At 40.7% G+C, this 20,050-nt stretch overlaps 2 protein-coding genes across 2 annotated transcripts in view; both read left to right on the top strand.

The window, feature by feature from the left end:
• LOC308301103 (visual system homeobox 2-like) overlaps nucleotides 1-1,171 on the top strand; it is a gene marked incomplete at both ends in the record, with an annotated part of 5,483 nt that extends 4,312 nt beyond the window's left edge. Inside the window, one exon of the mRNA XM_080745001.1 lies at nucleotides 846-1,171. Within this exon, the coding sequence (XP_080601127.1) occupies nucleotides 846-1,171 (326 nt within the window). The remainder of the gene's footprint in view (nucleotides 1-845) is intronic.
• Nucleotides 1,172-2,619: 1,448 nt separating this feature from the next.
• On the top strand, nucleotides 2,620-19,552 carry LOC308301102 (acetyl-coenzyme A synthetase 2-like, mitochondrial; the record flags this gene model as incomplete). The annotated part of the gene is made up of 14 exons (XM_080745000.1): nucleotides 2,620-2,929; nucleotides 3,568-3,664; nucleotides 4,213-4,412; nucleotides 5,446-5,621; nucleotides 6,240-6,392; nucleotides 7,074-7,221; nucleotides 9,154-9,291; nucleotides 9,904-9,996; nucleotides 13,927-14,039; nucleotides 14,555-14,681; nucleotides 15,045-15,172; nucleotides 16,856-16,919; nucleotides 17,063-17,184; nucleotides 19,376-19,552. 14 exons carry the CDS (start codon nucleotides 2,620-2,622, stop codon nucleotides 19,550-19,552), a joined length of 2,046 nt encoding a protein of 681 aa, XP_080601126.1.
• Between the last annotated feature and the right edge of the window lie 498 nt (nucleotides 19,553-20,050).

Below are 20,050 nucleotides of genomic sequence, written 5' to 3'. Positions count from 1 at the left end.
CGCCTCGCCATGCAAGGCGTTGTGTGCTTTGAGACGTTGTGTGCTTGTAGATCGGCTGTTTTCACTAGTTTAGTTCATTTTTTAGATGATAAATACATAATGATCGGTTTTGTACATACAAGGTTTCCACCCAACAACGACGATAAATTGCAAGGGAACAGGGATTACAAATGGAGGTAGGTGTTCAGGAGGGGGCATGGGGCTAAGCGTGGTTCTTGTTAGGAGCCAATGAAAGTGTCACCTTGTCAATAATTTGGTGGTAGTCGATAGGATGATAATCCTACTTCATCAGGACAGATTAGATCAAAAGGGCTCTTTCGACACATGTCAATTGATTACTTTGAATCAATTAGGTGACTGACTGTAATTGAATAACAGAATCACTCTATAGGCCTATATTTCTGCCTCTCCCCTCACTCTCATCACCCTCTCTCTTGCTTGGCCGTAAACTCATTCTCTTTTCCACATGCAATGTTGTTGATTATGAGTGCTGCTGCCACATCTTTGTCAGAGATGGTCAAAGCAAGCATTAGTCCACCACCTACAGTTTTAGTATAGGGCCATTTTCAAAAATGGACTTCAAAATGGCTAAATGGATCAATAGGGTTGAATCCAGATTACAGCAGGGCTCGAGTGGGATCAGCTTTCGAGGGCGAATGAATGAAGCAGAGTAGACCTGCCTCAAAACCAGAAGCCTAATATCTCACTTGTCCAAAGGGGGAATTCCCATTGTATGAGCAGTAGATGGTTTCCCATTAAGGGGGGCCACGTTACATTATAGCAGTCCTATTTTCAAATTCAAATTTCTGCAAGCTCTAAATGGAATCAATGTTTGTTCCCTTAAGGTATGCACAAGAAGTCCATGGATACCCCCACCCCAACCCACACATCTCCTGGAAAACCCAACAGCATCCAACCACCTGCTGTGGAGAACACGATGGAGCGAGAGATAGAGGAGGAGGAAGAGAGGCAGAGGACGGACACCACCAGGTCGCCCATTTCTAAGGAGGAACTGAGGGAGAATAGCATTGCTGCACTGAGGGCCAAGGCCCAGGAGCACAGCGCTAAGATGCTGGGGACAGTTTCGGTGGAAATGGCGAACGGCCATGCAAAAGATAAAGAGGAAACTGAGGAAACGCGCACAGAACATAAGACAGGAGAGGTGGACTGAAAACAGCTACTTTTAAAGACTTTTTATGGCCTATATTATTTTGTGACAGCACCTTCTATGTATAAAACTTAAGAATGAGGCTCAGTAGTTGTTCCCTCACATTTATGGATATTAACATTAAAGGTAGTGTAAGTGATATTTTTTTGGTTAAAACAAAAGGGTTCTTTGTGTGAAAAGGTTAAAGTTCTACATTCAAATAGTAATCATTGCTTGAGTGTTTCTTCAGTAACAGTGATCACCCCGTCTCTTCATCTCTTTAATAAACAGAAAGTAAATTTTCAGGTGGGTTGCCAATTGAACCCAATCAGGAGAGAGTAGCCATTTGTCAGCTTCAATTTTAGAGTGACCCATAGTTTAAAAATCTATTCTAATTTCCTGTGTCATCGCTTATAGCACATGAAAAATTGGTAGCCCTCAATCTGAAAATGTTGTGTTTATACTAAAAAGCTGGAGAGACAAGGGAGACCCCTGTTACTTAACAAAATATCAATTTTTGCTATCAGACTAATTTTTAATAGAGCTATTTAACACATTTTAACAAAAGAAAATCACTCTCTACACCTTTAAAAGTTGAGTTACATAAAATTATGTACATATTTGTCATTGCTTACTCACAATTTTTTACCAAGGCAGCTACTTTTATGCAAATGAAAGGTGTGTGTGTGTGTGTGTGTGTGTGTGTGTGTGTGTGTGTGTGTATGTGTGTGTGTGTGTGTGTGTGTGTGTGTGTGTGTGTGTGTGTGTGTTGAAACATGAAAATGTATAATAAATGCCTATATCAAACATGGTGCACCAACACCCCTAACCCATCTGCTGTGCATATTGAATTGTACATAATGAAAATAAAATTCAATGTGTACAGTTGAACTGGAGTAATGTTTGTCTTTGTGTATTAAATTAAGCTCTGTAATATTCATATTTATTGGTTTATATTGGAAATAGATAGCCTATGCCAAGGTTTTATTATAGTAGCCTACTGAACCTTGTGCAAAAATTGATCTGTGATCATAAAAGTTTTGATACCCAAATGCATCTTATTATTACATAATTCACTTTGGTCGCATTAGTAAAATTTCGCCTGTAGCCTAGGCTATTTTTTTTAGAAAGTAGCCTATGCAGGATCCTATTCCACGCACAATAATGTCGGCACACAAGCCACATGTGCAGCCCTTTAACAGCTTAATCTCTCTCTCTCTCTCTCTCTCTCTCTCTCTCTCTCTCTCTCTCTCTCTCTCTCTCTCTCTCTCCTCCCTCCCTCTCCCCCCCTCTCTCTCTACCTCCCTCCCTTTCAGACTTGAGTGAGTTTTGTAGTTCCAGAATTTTAGAAGCGTCTTTCTTTACCAGCAAAATGGTCTTGTTTTTTAAGTCAACAATTTAAAGCGTTATTTCTGGATGAAGTAATAAGTAAATAATAACGGATCCTGATTGGCAAAGACAGTGAAATCATGATGTGGCCGCTCTGCAGACGCACCTCCAAGTCTCTGTTTACTTCTTTAAAAAGACGCGTCGCTAATTGCCATCATCTCTTGTGTAAACAACACTACAACATCGCGGCATGCATGCCCGAAGCGGTTGGGTTTCAAGGAGTGAGCGACCATTCCGGACTGCATGAGTACTCGGTTAGCGACAGTGGAGGCTTCTGGGGCACTCTGGCCACTCAGAGGCTGTCCTGGATCCGTCCCTTTCACTCTACCCAGGACTGTGACTTGAGTCAAGGCAAGATAAAGTGGTTTGTGGGAGGGAAATTGAACGTCTCCGGTAAGATTTCCTTATCGCCTTACAATAGGGCATACGTTAATAATAGTAGGCTAGTCTATAAGAGTAGGCCTATTACATTATTTGTGTATTTTTTCTCTCTTTTTTTAGGGGGTGGGGGGGATTACACCTTGAAGCAGAAAGAAATAGCTATGCCTATAAACAGCATATTGATTTATTGATTGATTGATTGATTGAACTTCAGTTGCACAGGACAGTCACAGTACAGTTCGGATACACATGGTTGGTCTAAATATGAATAGGATTTAAACCTAAGAAAGCACCATGGCTTGTTTACATTGGGATCCTCTTTTGTATATGCTGCTTACAACTATTTTTGCACAAGCCAAGGTATTAACAGACATTGAAAGGCTCAGACCTCTGTAAATGGCCTTTCAACAAAGTATTAAAACATTTGCAAATGTGCACCTGGATTATCTCTGAACAATTGAGCCATTCACAATATAATGAGGTGCTAAAGAACTTTGAGCTAATTTGGTCTAAGAAAAATGGAGGTGAGATTTACTGTAAAGGTGTTGTCAACTGTGCATGTGTGTGTGTGTGTGTGTGTGTGTGTGTGTGTGTGTGTGTGTGTGCGTGCGTGCGTGTGTGCGCGTGTGCGGCCATGTACCACTTACCAGTCAACTGCCTGGACCGGCATGTTCACACCTGTCCAGAGAGAATAGCTCTGATCTGGGAACGAGATGAACCAGGAACAGAGGTCAAGGTCACCTACAGGTCAGCAAGTTAGAGTATTTAGTCTTCAAAGTGGCTGGAAATTACTTAGTTCATGTGCCAAATGTGTGCTTCTTCCAGTGCTCCTACAGTACATTTGCTTACACCAGTGGTTCTCAACCTGTGGGTCGGGACCCCCAGGGGACCCAAATTATTTTGGGGGGGTCCCCAGATGATTAATGTGCAACATTGTTTTTTCACTCAACAGTAAACAAACCAACATTACGTTTAAGTGTATAGAGGGTATCTTCACATTTCTTAAGTGACAATTTAAGGATTTTAATACCTTTAAAATGACAAATTAAACATTGGCCAAATTGTCAACTATAAGAGGCATAAATTGTGAAAATAGCCGATCTACATGATCACAACGCCTCGCGTGAGGCGTTGTGAGCATGTAGATACTGCTATTTCACAATAGAATGTATGCTTCAACTCTTAGTGCTTGTCAGGGTGGGGGGTCCCCAGTTAAAATATGATTATCTTGGGGGTCTCTGCCTGAAAAGGTTGAGAACCACTGGCACTACAGTTCGGTCATATCTTTCCTACAGGCAGCTGCTGGAACAGACATGTCGCGTGGGAAACCTGTTGAGGAGGTGGGGTGTGAAGCGAGGGGACTGTGTCACCCTCTACATGCCTCCTTGCCCGCTGGCGGTGGCCTCCATGTTGGCCTGCGCCCGCGTGGGTGCTGCCCACAACGTGGTGTTTGCAGGGTTCAGTGCAGAGGCCCTGGCAGACCGCATCAGAGATGGTGAGCCTGGGAAGAGGTGACCGATGTGACTTCAAGTGGATGAAAGACAAAGTCTTCTTGTGTAAATGATGAAACATAATAAAACACCACACATGCCTGACCTACAAGGAAGGCTGATGTTGGGTACCCCTTTAAGTCTTTAAACACATAGGAGGGGTTAGGGACGGCTATAGGTGACATGATGCCTTCAAATCAATATCACGATTATTTAAAACTTTTGCCTCAATTAAGATTAATCAATGATTAAAAAAAAGTCAAAATAGCTGATCAACAAGCAACAACAGTCAGTTGTGAGCTGGTAGATCGCTATCTTCGCAAGCCATCATTGTACAACAAAGTATAATATACTTACAGGGTTAAGTGGTTAATCAGATTGAGTTGCTTGTGATTTGATGTTATTCTTAAATTGGTTATACTTATTGGTTATAAATATTGGTTTATTTTCGGTTAATTGGCCAGCCATAGCAGGGGTTACCAATAATGGTTCCTGTATGGATTGTTGGATGTCCTAGGATGCAGCAGAGAATTCAGATTGGTTGGATCAGAGCAGAGCCCTGGATTATTTGATTGGCCGAGTCAAAAGGTTAGGCTCTTGCTCAATTCTACCTATGAACAAGGCTTCTTGTCCACAGGGAGAATTAGGCTGGGTATTTTTCTCTTTTTTTCTATTTCATCCTGTCGACAAGGCTCAGTCCCTTCTAATCAGTGGTTTGTTGTATAATCCAAATAACGTTTCACCTGTCCCCATCTTCTGCCTAACATACAGTAAATGGCCTAGCAGCATTTTCTGAAATCGGATTAAAGTAATAAAAAAAGAGTACCATCAACATGGTTCACATCCAAAAATGAAAAGTCAAACAGGTGTGATGTTCAATTTGCATGCACGGTAAAATCCTCAGTGTTAACTTTAAATTTATAGTATACTGTGTACAAAAAAAATGTACATTTGGTTACATGTACACTGTCATAGTTAAATTAAGACTTATACTGAGCGAAAATCCTATTTAAAAGTCTTATATGATGCCCTTTCCAGCCCAGTCCAGTGTAGTCATCACAGTTAACCAAGGGGTACGAGGGGGAAAGGTCACAGAGCTGAAGAGGACTGTGGACATGGCGGTCCAAAGCTGCCCCTCAGTGAAGCAGGTGTTTGTGGCGATGAGAACCCAGAATCCAGTCAGCATGACAGACAGAGATGTCCTCATGGAGGAGGTGAGATAGATATTTAACACTTTAAGTAGAAATCCATCAGTGCACTAATGCAGAGACAGCTATGGTGTATACACTGTCTACTGCAGTGTAAGCATTACCCTGTTATTAATCCGAGTTCCCAGACGTTCTCACCCCGTTATATCAAAGTAGTAGTGTTTTCTAAAAGCATCTTGTAAAGTAGTACACCAATGGGACTATAGGCCAGTGGTTCTCAACCAGTGGTCCTTGAGGGGGTTCCAGGTGGTCCCCAGCTAAATGAGGGAGAGTCGGTAACCAAATGGATTTGGTTTCATTTTACACTCTCAAGAGTTAAATTATTGTTAAACATCTACATTATTTAGAGAATTGTTATTTTGATGAACATGTGCCTGTTATCTCTCCTATGATATCACATCAATAGCATCAAGCATGGAATTGTGGACACAATCGTATCCAAAATATTCTTGGGTCTGAGAGACTAAATCCCATCAAATGGTGGTCTGTGGCTCAAATGGCGAATAAATAATGTACCTTGATATGAAAAGGGTTGTAAACCACTGGACTAGGCCATGAAGATACTATTTTATATTATGTACAGTATATACAATATACATACATGGTGTACACATGTCCCTGCAGGAGATGCTGAGGGAGGATGTGGTGTGTGAGCCTGCTGCCATGGACAGCGAGGATGTCTTATTCCTCCTTTATACATCAGGCAGCACGGGGAAACCTAAAGGCCTGGTCCATACGCAGGCTGGCTATCTGCTGTATGCCTCGCTCACACACAGGGTAAGACCAATCAAGTCCTACAATAGAGTGCTACAATTTAGATAAAAAGTGATTTTGCAATGGGTTCCATCGCTGACTTCCCAATTCATGTAGGTGTTTTGAATTAAGATAAGGGAGTTTCATGGTTTGCTGTACTAGTACATGAATGATTGCTGCATCCCTGAATGTTAAGCCATCGTGGTGCTTTTTTAAACTGGCTTGTGTAACACAATTGAATCCTCTGTAGATCTCAGGATCCACATGGGAACAGGGTGAGATCAACCTGTGAGATCATTCATCAACATTTCTATGACTCCAAATATGGGCAAGGTCTTTCAAAAATGCAGTTTAATATTTAAAAAAGTATAAACTATTATGTGGAAATAATTGATTATGGATTTAGTCCTGATCCCTCCAACGGTTTGCATGATTTGCTCCAGACACATAGTCACACTCACACCCTCTTATAGGCGGCCACAGCACAATGTAGGATCTTGAGCAAAATGTTTGAATGTCATAAGCCTTTGTTTGAAAAAGAGCCTATTGTCTTAATTCATCCAAAACCCAATGCAAAATATCCATTGGAAATCAGCAGAAGGAAGCCATGGTGGTGGCTAAAAAATAATGTCACTCTATTGTACACAGTAAGTTTATATTCTGTTCTAATGTCAACCTGTTTGTGACATCTTAACTATGAACTAGTATGTCTTCGACTACCATGATGGAGATGTGTTTGGCTGTGTAGCCGACATTGGCTGGATAACAGGACACAGCTACAGCGTTTATGGGCCGCTGGCAAACGGAGGAACCACTGTGTTGTTTGAGAGCACACCCACATACCCAGACCCAGGTAGGAATTCAAACGACATCCAATTTGCATCTTGACTTTGACTTAGTCATTTTTACATCCTTATTGAAAGATTGCTTGATTGCTTAGTTTTGTGCTGGGAAATAAAACAATTGTTACAAAAGTAACAATAATACTATGAAATGCAATTCCTATTAATTTACAAGATACTTCAATCAAAGGCTCTTAATTTTTGTTTCCAAAAGGTGGTTTTAGCATGTTAAAGGGATATTTCACTTTCAAAAACACTTTTGGTCATTTTATCGTCTAATCAGGCTTTTGTGACCACCTGGACAGATTTTAAGTTTCTTGATTCAGTATTCAGATATTTAATACTCAATTTATCAGACACGCCCCTTTACTATACAAACCCCATGACAACTTCAAACTCCATTTTAACCATTACATGATAGATTAATTGAAAACACACTGGTGACTCATGCTACCCTCCTAATACGTGAGCTGGCCGTGTTTTTTTTAAATAAGATTTCTCCTTTATTTTTAATCATTTTGGGGGAAAATGAAGGGGGAAAAAAGTATACATAAAAAAGATTAGAAATAAATGAAATAAGTTATCAAAAAAACACGGCCAGCTCACGTATTAGGAGGGCGTCAGGAGTTTGAAGTTACAATGGGTTTGTATTGGAAGGGGGCGTATCTAAATACTGAATCAAGCACCTTAAAGGACCTACACCATGAATTTTCACTTTTTCTATTTTAAAACCTTTTTTTGTGGTCCCACTGGCACCTTCTATCCTCACAAAGTCCTATTTCTGACCAGTGTGTCTTTCTCTGGTTTTGGGAAGACAGAGATGAAAAGCTTTCCACGGGTTCTCAGAACAGTGCTGTTCTGAGAGTTGATCCGTGTGACGTCACACGGATCAACTTTTTTGAAAAAATCTTTTTTTTCAAAAACTTTTTTTCAAAAACCTTTTTTTCAAAAAACTTTTTTTTTTCAAAAAACTTTTTTTTCAAAAACTTTTTTTTTCAAAAAACTTTTTTTTCAAAAAACTTTTCTTTTTTCAAAAAACTTTTCTTTTTTTTCTCAAACATTTTTTTTCAAAACATTTTTTTTTTTTTACTTTTTTTTTTATACATAAATACAATGCAGGTGGGGTTGATTGTCTACTGTAGATTAACTTTCTGTAATGTCTGGTCTAGCAACGGTCGCCCTGTGTCATTTGACAGTAGGCCTATAACATACAACATAGGCCTACAGTAGGCTATAATCAGAGCTGCAACATTATCCTATTTTTGTATTGGCCCAATATTAACATTATTTGTTGTCAACGTGGGGTCCGGGGAGGAGTGAAGAGGGGGGGAGGGGTGGAAAAACCCCACCCTGAGCAAACGGAGGCCGTTTTGGTATTGCAGAACAAACAAAAAGAATGGTCAGAGTGTTTGTTGAGGGTTAAAACCTGTCTAAGACTCAATTTTGAGCATATATTTATACAAAAAATATAGTTTTAAAAGCATGGTGTAGGCCCTTTAAAATCTATCCAGGGTGGACACAAAAGCCTGATTAGACGATAAAATGTCTAAAAGCTTTTTTGAAAGTGAAATATCCCTTTAAATATGTTGACATGCAGCTCTCTATTGTAGTGAGCTGTGAATTTATTTCTTCCCCAAGTGAATAACTGGGGTACTTGCCCCCTTGAATTGACCAATCCCTTCCATTCTAAACATAGCACCTTTTGTATACATAGGAATCAGGACCTCTGTCATCATATTTAATTACATGCCTTGTTTTTGTTGCTCTCAATGACAGGGACGAGGATTATGTAACATTGCTTTACAAAATGTCCAGGCACTTACAACTTTTATTTTGGTTGCATTATTTCTGATTAAGTCATGTGGTTAATGCGTGCATTTGGTTAACCTAACACTGATGATTTTACTGTGTAGTGGTTTGTGCACGTGTGGACTTATTCTTAGGAAGGTACTGGGAGATGGTGGAGAGACTGAAGATCAACCAGTTTTACGGTGCTCCGACAGCCATCCGCCAGCTGCTCAAGTATGGAGACCAGTGGGTGCAGAAGTATGACCGCTCCACCCTCAAAACTCTGGGCTCTGGTATGTCTGCTATGATGACCACCAGTGCCTAAAATATTCATCATGTACACATACAGTACGATCACCACAAAGTATGCTTTGTACTATATTTTACTGACACACATTATTCCTACTGTATGCTTATTTTTATGTGTTTCAATCAAAACATACTGCACTGAACAGTGCAGTCCAGTTGGGATTCAGACATTTGTCATCTTTTCTATAAGATTATCACCCGACAAATTCCATTGTCCCAAGCACACACACGTGCGTACATACTTTCACTGGAGGTCAAGCCAGGCTTGTATGTCGACATGCCTTTGTCATGCACATGCACAGCGCCCACTGCAATGTCCAGCTGATTCCAAGAACAACACACGTGTGAAAGTGGACCTCTCCTCTTTCATATACACACAGACACAAGACTAACCGTTCCAGTGAAACATGAAGATCCTCCAATGGTAGTGTGAGCATGAAATAGGCAGCTTGGCGTAAAGAAGAAAATATACAGTTTTACCCTTTGTTAAGCTATCCCTCTACATTTGGCTCAAAGGCAAAAGAGAAACAACAAACCATAATTGCGATAGCATTAGTATTCAATCAACATGCCATGTATTGTCTTCTTTCCACCAGTGGGAGAGCCCATTAACACAGAGGCGTGGGAGTGGTACCATAGAGTGGTGGGAGACAAACGCTGCCCTGTGGTGGACACATGGTGGCAAACAGGTAACTGCTGTTTAATGTACTTGTGAACCAGCATTTTCAACAGCCATGGGTGTTGATAAATGGCTGTAGTTGTGATATAATACAATATATCACAGCCTCAAGTACATTATTGTTTTTATAACATGTTTACCCATGATAACCAGCAAGATTGTATGCTTATCAACCAGAGCCGTATGGCTCTAGCCTAGCACAGCTAAACAATCCACCCATGTTAACACACGGTGGGAATACTGCAGTTAGTTTAACTGCATGAGTATTGAGTATATAGTATGGCTACACCAGGCTAGTATGGCTCTGCTATCAATCCCCCTCTTCTCTATCGCTCCTCCCACTACAGACAGTGCCTCCCCGTCATTCTCATTCCCACTCGCACATACAACAGAAACCAGGAAAATGAGAAAATAGGTTCTACATTATTCTCTCTGTTAAATCTTATACTGCCATTTATATGATTTTATAAGGATCTAAGGATGTCTTATAATAACGCCATATAAAAAATATCCATCCATTATTTCCAAACGCAATCTTTTGGAAAAGACCAGCGTATCCCTCATCGTGTTGTGAAAAAAATAACAAATCGAACGGGCGTTGCCGTTCAAATGAACGAGGCTGAGGTTTGTCCCTCGGTTGCACCAGTTGAAAATTGACCATTGACATTGGCCATTGTTGTTTATGCGCGCTCCAGATTTGAGACTAGCGTTACAGGAGCTGCTGCTACTGTAACTGTACACACCCGCGCCACCCCTCAGAACGAACGCTCGTTATGGTCTGACAAAATAATATCAACATATATGAAGCATTTTCTCAGGTCCTTTGCAGAGTGTTATCCTTTGACAATGCAATGCCCACTTAATAATAAAGACTTAAATACTCCACTAGACTTTCTTAAATGGAGGTTTCCGATGGGTCTGCTCTGTGTATCATCGATTGGATCTGTTATAGCTTAAGCACAGCCTCTCTGTAAAGGAATGCTGTGTGCATGAGCGCTTATTCTGACATGAAATAAAGCCACGTATGCATGCAGGAAAATGGACCACCAGTCAGTCTTAAAGGGGAGACCAGTCTAGTACCTCCCTCCAGCAATGGTTATATAATATTCCTGCTGGAGGGGCGCTGCCAAATATCTTACTGTATGCGAGTGTGTTTGTGTGTTGCATGTGTACACACAGTCACTGTACAATAATATTGTAATTATGCAGAAAATGACACACAAACATGCATGCATGTGTACACACATACAGTACACGTACACACAAGTATACTACACTTATGGTACTGTATAATCATACAACACACATCCCCACTTGGAATTGTTCTTCTGGACACAAATCAAGCCAGATGTTTTCACCATGATGTCAAATATATGGTCGCAAAGCACCACGGGAAAGGAAAAGATGTGGGCTGAATCTCAATGCAAACTGTTCTCTTTGCAACAGAGGACACGAGTTACTGTACTGATTCTTTCAGTCTACACAAAATCTCTCAAATAGTTGATCTACAAGCTCACATAATGCATCACGTTGCAACACGCTGTGAGCTTGTATTGTAGTAGATATGCTATTTTCACACTCTCATACGATGAAGTAGTAATATCATTCATGAAAAAACATACAAAGTTGAAATAAGAGAATATAAGGTTGATTTCTGACGGCAAGGATATACAGTATTTTCTCTTGGGGATTATGATTTGATTGAGCAGAAGGTTTGTGGATAGCATGTCCAAAAAAATAATATAATTATCGCTACTGATTTAGTGATGATGTCCATATGAACTAATGAGCATTCCTCTCCCGAGGGAGTTTATGATAGGGTACAATGACAATTCACAAATCAAAGCTGATTTCACCAATAGAAATGGAATCTAGGATCAGATTGACCCTATGTATTTCAACTTCAATCGCTCTAAATCAGATCCACTTGAGTAATAACAGAATGCATCAAAATTATGTTAATTAACCACGCAAACAGTCAACATCTACTGCGTAATTCATTCGTGAGTAATTAAACATCACAAGCTTACAATTACAGACACAGATATGACCCAAATACCCTTCAGCAAAAGGGATTATGTGATGTTATTTTGCTGAAGCGGTGTGAGCCTTTCAAATTAGGACTAAATGGCATTATAAATAATTGTGATTGGCTTCATCATCAAACAGGGATTCTGATCTCCTGTTGGCATAAGGCCCCCAGGTGGGCTTACATACAGCTGTAATGAGCAGGAAGGGTGTCCTGGTGGCGTAGAGGTAAAACGCTCACCCACCACTGGAACTTTAGTTGCACTGACACTGACCTCTAAGGACCTTCCAGGGAGGGTGCTCTTGTGCGTCTCGCTGCGTCACCCTTTCTTGTTTCTTTCTTTTTCTAGTTGTTTTTATATCGCACTGACCTTTGGACACTCTGCACTATTAGGTTGTGTTAGTAGTTTTGAGTATTTTTGCTTGTGTTTGACATGATGGTGAGATACTTGTTGCACTAACTAGCATGACTGTTATGGTCACTTTGATTTGGGGACACTGTACTATTTTGATAGTTGTGCCTAAGGACACTTTATGTATGTTGTATGTTCTTGTTTTTTTATTTTATTTATCTTTTTTCTTACTTCTCTGTAACTTTGTAAATAACCGTATACTGCTGTGCTGCCTCTGGGCAACTGATTTCCCCCCTTGGGATAATAAAGGTAGCCTATCTATCTATCTACCACAGACACCCAGCTTTATTTATTTTTTCAAACAAACCACTCTTCAAATCATTTTTCTTTTTTGGGAGGGGGATTAAAAAAATGGAGGAGCAAGTAGCAAGCTGAAATACTATTTAGCTTCTAATGTCAAAAGTAGACATTGGGAGCTCTTTGGCAAAATGGGTATCCAATGCAATAATGTGTTTAACTTTATTCTTTCATATTTTTTATATATTTTCGTTGAAAATATAAAACAAACACCAAATGTATTGCAGCACCATGTGCTCTGTTAGGGCGTTGAGATGGAGGGAGATTTATGTCTTGAATATTGTACCCGTATAACTGAAGGATTTGTACAATTATGGGGAGGTTTATACCGAATTGTCAGCTTAAGTTGATTTGAAAGGGGATGTCTGCTCTATTGTGGGATGGTCTGCTGTGTCCTAGTTGTCTCTGGTGCTCTCTGTCACCGCTGCCAACACCACCAGGCGGATTAATGTGGTCCCTGAGAACTAGACAAGCCTAATTTCATTTAATTTACTTAGTATGGCCGTAATTCGTCCGTTGACATCTGTAGTAATAATGAGAGGGGTTTATGCTAGGTTAGTATGTTTGTTTCCAGAAGGCCGGTTCCTTGCTTTCTTTCAATTTATTTCCTTAATGTATCTCTTATGCTCTTGATCTCAAGTTGAAGATGGGAGTTTAGCAGCATTCATGAAATCTTCAGACTTTTTCTTAATAATCATTAGTTTGGTCATTGATAGAAATGGTAGAAACATCAGGCCTCTCTGCTGTCAGTGGTTCAGTAACTTAATTATCCCTTGTCAAATATGCCATGATCCCAGGCTGTCATTCACTGCATTATCGGAAAGTTTTCTCCAGAGAGGATGCATTTGTCATTTAATTTACACAAACAGGTATAAACATGGTAATCTCACTCTTTTTGTGTTAACATTGTAGCCCAGCACCTATTAAGCAACCATCGGTCGGTCAAACTGAAATAACAGATTATGTGCTCATTTATGTTTTGCTTTCTCAGTTTTGTTTAACTACACAGCATGATGCTGAGAGTGTAAACGTAATTCAGAAATTAAAATGATTAAACCGGCACACATTCAGAGTTAAAATAACACATTTAGTTGTGAAGTGAATATTTTTTATGCACTTTTTGATGTAATTCTATTAGTGTTTATTTTATTAGTCGTGTACATATCATACACAGACAGTTTTTCCCCCTCTTGTGTTCCCAGAGACGGGTGGCATTTGCATCGCTCCGAGGCCATCAGAGCCAGACGCAGAGATTTTCCCAGGAATGGCCATGAGACCGTTCTTCGGCATCAAGCCGGTGCTTATGGACAGTGAGGTAGTGCTGCTGGTGTCTGTGCAACCCTTGCAAGTGGGTGGGGGATAGTGGGATTATGAAACAGGCAGATTGGGATTATGAAACGGGCACCAGCTGTGTCACTTTTGATAGCCGCCCCACACTTAACCCCCCTAATTGTTCCATCCCTCCATCCCATGCTGTTGGTGCCAAATGCTCTATTAACCACGTTCAACCTGGCGTCCCCATCCCTGTTTTGGGCATATAATTGTAGGAAGAAAAATTATCTAAACAAATAAAAAAGCTGATCTTCTATTTATTCAGGGCTTAACTTTGGTTGTATACTTATTCTTTTTCGCTCATGAAATCTGCATGAGATCTTACATTATTATGACCGTTATGATCCAGTGTGGTGAAAAGCAAAGTGGACACTGTTTGATTGTAAAATTTGCATTACGACGTGTTCTGCTCAGAGTTAATGTTTTCCCTCATAATTGTCCCTTTGTACTCACATAAATTTAGCAATGTGTGAAAATTTGCTGTTATTTTTAATTCAGGGCAAGGAGCTCACTGCCAATGAGACATCTGGAGCTCTGTGTATAGCACAGCCATGGCCTGGCATGGCCCGAACCATTCACCATGACCACCAGAGGTTCACCGAGACCTACTGCCAGCCGTACCCTGGTACTGTATGTTTATCCTCATAGACCAGTGGTTCCCAAGCGTTTTAGCTCGATTCCTAAAAAGTGATATCTCCACAGGATCCAAATGAGTGAAAATAGCAGATCTACAAGCTCACAATGCTTATAGATCTGTTATTCACTATTTCTAACTTGTTTTTTTTTATTCATTGAATTTATATTTTTCACTTTTTGACAATCTTTTGAATTATATATACATATATTTACTTAAAAATGGGTCTGCGACCCAAACACAGGTCCCGACCAGGACAGTATTGTCCATCATTCTTTCTACTCTACTGTCTCACTAAAAACAACTTTAGGAAGACAGATCTTCACACTTGCCGCTTCCCTCCTTTATCTAAAGGCTACTTCTTTACTGGTGACGGGGCCTATCGCTCCAAGGACGGGCACTACCAGATCGTTGGCCGTCTGGATGATGTCATCAATGTGAGCGGCCACAGGATTGGAACAGCAGAGCTGGAGGATGTGGTGGTATGTAAGGTCATAGAGCAACTGCTGTTCCTTCAAAGACTTGGAGCAAAATGGCTGGGCTTACACATTTATAAATCTTAATTACATGGACTCCAGCATCCATATTCTGGGCAATTCATAATAAGCAACCATTGGACGAAAATAGAAGAACATTCACTGAAAATAGTAAATGGCGATAAATAGCGTAAATTGCAGATCTATAAGGTAGCATCATGTTGTCCTGCATGAGCTTGTCAATGAGATATTTTTGCTGTTTGATCATAAATTCATAAATTGCTAAAAACTTTACATTTTGCCTTTTTTATTTTGCCCAACTGTGTTGAATGTTTGATAGCCCAAAGTGGAAAAAAGCCTCTAGCTTTTTTTGTGTATTGTCCATTTGGGGTATTTTTAACTCGCTGTAGTGTAAAACGTAATTAGCCAAACTACAAGTTTGTACCATGACACATTGTGCGATTGTAGATCTGCTATTTTTGCCATTAAAGAAAATATATATTGGGGGAGAAACACATTTTAACTGTTGCACCCTTACTCCTATTCCCCAATGATGTACTGTAAGAGCAAAATGGTCATCATCATGTGAATATGACCAGAGACAAGGTAGTGGGTACCCAGGTGGTGACTGAGAGGGAGTGGGTAGCAGAGCATTACCGAGGACAGTACATCAAGAACATGTGTTTAGGGGTTCCAACAAGATGCACAAGCCTTGGCTAGGAAGACCATGCGCTCCCTGTCTGTGGTCTACAGCCTCCAAGAAAAACAGTAAAGACGTCATCGTCACAGAGTTGCCTGGGACGGAGCAGACAGAGCAGATGTAATAAATAAATAACAGTGAAAAATAAATGAGCAGGATGCTCATCCTCCCAAGGGAAATCAGACCCATTTCTTTGCAGCCATACATAGTAATGTGGGGCCAAGTTGCGAAAGGCAACAAAGGAGAACGAAGTAGCAGAGGAGTCCGAAAAAGTACGCTAATGGCTGTGCCTCAGTCTCTATTTCTCCTTAGATGAGACCAGACAACGTCTGAAGAGAGAATAACTGTACTGTAGCTGTAGGGTGTGGCAGGGACATGTCCCTGCCCTCCCGTGCTAGGAGATGATCCAGGATAAAAGCGTGAAACATCAGTGAGCCCAGCTCATGACCCTGCAGATAATCAGTGACCTTGCTTATCGTCACTGTCGGGTGGAAACCTCATATGTCCAAAACTGTTAGTGTTCAGGAAGAGGCTGTGTACCAATGGATCCAATGTAGTTATTATTTATTAGTCACAAGCTCTTGTAACTTTTCATTGGTTAGATATTGATAAAATCCGCTTTCATAGTAGGGCATTAATTTATGAAAAAACATAAAAAGTTATACAAGTACATTTCGACTTGACAGCAGCGATATGACGAACACTGACTGGTGCAGTTTAACACCCCAGCAGTAAGGATTAATTCCAGGCAACTTGTCTGAGGAGGCAGAACTTGTCCTTAACTCACTAATCCTAAAAGGGGGAAATTCTGTTCTCCACCCTCCACCTTTTCTAGATTTTTGCAATCGCACAATTCTTACAATGTACAAATGTGATCATTGTAAATATGTTCTACAGCATTTTATGCTCAAACAAACAAGTTATTTTTCCTGTACATTCAATTTTTGGACAATTGAACGTATTCATGTATTGTTGACCCTCTGTTGTAGAACCAATGCCCTGGGGTGGCTGAGTCTGCTGTCATAGGATACTCACATGACATCAAAGGACAAGGTGAAAAATCTCGTAAAGGCGTAAGATCCTGTATCCCGTGTGAAATATGACCTTTCAATGACAGTTGTAGCGTCTGCCCTCACCTTCTTCCAATTTTGCACCATGGATATATTCTTTAAGGCTGAGTTTCTTTGCCTTGCCAGGTGTGTATGCATTTGTGGTGCTGAAAAAGGGAGTGAAGGTCGAAGAGGCTGTCCTGACCCAGCAACTGAAAGAGATGGTGTCTAAAAGCATTGCCAAGTATGCCTGTCCAGACTTCGTTCAGGTGATGCATTAAAATCTTTTCTAAGACTAAAGCAGTGATGAACTGAGAACAGAACGTTCCCAAAGTGTCAGTGGGCTTATTTTGGATCCCTTGCTTTGTTTCACGATGCACTGTTTGGAATTTGTTCCTAGAACTTTGTTAATACAATGTGTGATCACTGTAGATAGACCCAACAGTTATGAAACGGTTAATATCAGAGCTGTTTGTTATTCACAGGATTAGCTTCTGAATACAGACCAATACTCGGCTAATAAACAATAACTGAGTCCAGATGGAACAGACTCCACAGTGACATGTGTCACACACTGATGTGACTGGAGACCAGAAAAGCTGGATTTCCTGATTTCCCCGATTTAGATCTGTAAGGCTTAATTTATACTAATGTGTGCATGGTGTTGCACGCCGCAAATAACAGATCTGCAAGCTCACAACGTGATGCAGAGCCATGCATTGTGAACTTGTAAATTGGCTATTTTCTGTGTGCCTTTCAGACAAATTGATGACACCGATGTAATAAGTAAACATTTTAACATCACTGACTTCTATATGTCTACTCTAAAGCATTGGTCCTCAACCTTTTCAGGCCATTAACTCCCAAAATAATCATATTTTAACTGGAGACCCCCACCCTGACGAGCACTAAGAGTTGAGGCATTACATTTTGTATAACACGGTTCTATTGTGAAAATAGCAGATCTACATGCTCACAACGCCTGTAGATCGTCTATTTTCAAAATGTTTGCCTCTAATATTTGACAATTTGGCCAATGTTTAACTTGTCATATTAATTCATGACTACCGGGAGCTCCGCCCCCACCTCTCCGCCGAGACCTCCGACGAGAATCACAGCCGCACCATTCACTTGAATGGATATACAGCGGATTTTACACATTAAATATTAATTCCGTTTTGGACCCAGAGCTTCGAAATCTCGTCCAATCCGTCAACAAAGGCCTGGATATGCATTGGAAAAATATGTAGACCTTTAAACTTTTAAAACAATACGACAAAGGAATATGCAACAGCAGAATGAGGAAATCGCCTGTCTGCTGGACCTATACAGAGCCGTTTTCACTTTTCACTGATTAGTTTAGAGGCTATTACTCTCCATTACACAAACAACCAACCAGAATAAACTGCTTCAAATGTAGGCTACATGTTTCTTATCATTGCTTATAAATTGCTTATAAATCTTATCTATAACATTTGATAACTCTGGCGTGAAATGTTCGCGATTCCTGACAAGTTTAGCTGCCGAGCCGCAGAGGGAGAGGGTGTCGCATCAAATTCTGGGCCCTGGGTACAAGGATTCGCTGTGGGCCCACATGAATGTTCTTCATCGTGGGATTTCAAAAATAGCAAATCTACAAGCTCGCAGCGTGGCACTCAGTGCAGCGCTATGAGCTTTTATATCTGCTATTTTTCAATCGATAAAGTCTAAAATAATTAAGGCCCTTCCACCGTGGGCCCTGGTAAGTCAGTCCCACTTTTCCCCCCCTTGTGACGCCCCTACCCACAGCCTGCAGTCGAAAGCAGAGTTGAAATACAACACTTCGCGTCGCTACCCCTGTTCATTCAGACATTCACAGACGTACATTACATATCAGTTGCTATTTAACATAACAAATAAGGTGTTTACAGTCCATTCATATTTAAATTGGTTTGAAACGGCTTTCTGTGGTCCAGCAACCATGGACCTCTGCTGCGACCTTATATATTCCTATGTCGTATTGTTTTAAAAGTGTAAAGGTCTAAATATTTTTTCCAATGCAGATCCAGGCCTTGTTGATGGATTGGAAGAGATTTCGAAGCTCTGGGTCCAAAACGGAATTAATATTTAATGTGTAAAATGTGTGTACAATCCGCCGTATTTCCCATTGAAGTGAATGAAGCCAATATCGGCGCGCTGTGATAGTGGCGGAGGCAGCTTTTGGAGGGGGCGGAGCCGGTAGTCGTCCATTAGTCCTTAAATTGTCACTTTAGAAATGTGCAGATACCCTCTATACACTTAAACTTTATGTTGGTTTGTTTACTGTTGAGAGAGAAAACAATGTTTCACACTAAGCTAATCATCTGGGGACCCCCCCAAAATAATTTGGGGACCCCCCTGTGTCCCGACCCACAGGTTGAGAACCACTGCTCTAAATGGTCCTTACAGTAGTTGCTTAACTAGTTTGTTTTCTCATAATAGCTTGTCCACCGTCTACCAAAGACACGCTCTGGCAAGATAATGCGCCGGGTGCTGCGCAAGGTGGTGGAGCACGACACAGACGAGCTGGGTGACCTCAGCACCCTGGACGACCCCTCTGCCGTTCAGGAGGTCATCCAAGGTCACCATCGTCTCTGCAGTGACCAACGAAGGCAATGACCTTGGAACGGAGAAAGACTTGACAGATTCTCAACTTTCATGTCAACAGTGATGCTCCCAATTTTCCCATGTCCCAACCACGCACAAATTACCAATTCATTCCTCTTACATCACAAGGACAAGATTGTTTATGACATTCTTGAAGGATGAAGAACAATTCAACATCACGTTGTAACCTTTCTTGTCTGGGTATATCGTGAGTACTGTTAACTGGTATAATACATCAATGTACTGTACACCAATCATGTAGTGAGTTATAAATAATGGCTTTTAAGTTATATTTTGCAATCATTTTGAAAGACGCAAACGTAATATGAGTTGTACTGTATGCTTCTCTCTATGGCAGATTACCAAGAGCAAGATGACCGATAGTAGCTGTATTTGTCTTGCTTTGTCTGACTCTTTGTCTGTTGGGCGTATGTCAAGGGGGGACGTTGACTTCTTGTGACACACAACCAGTGTACTTCCCATTGTTATTGATAGGGGCCACATACTATA

The sequence above is a fragment of the Nannobrachium achirus genome (genome assembly GCF_963921795.1).
Source record: "Nannobrachium achirus genome assembly, chromosome: 16".
NCBI lineage: Eukaryota > Metazoa > Chordata > Actinopteri > Myctophiformes > Myctophidae > Nannobrachium > Nannobrachium achirus.
Note: the sequence above shows the minus strand (reverse complement) of the source record. Positions and strands in the feature narration are given on the sequence as shown.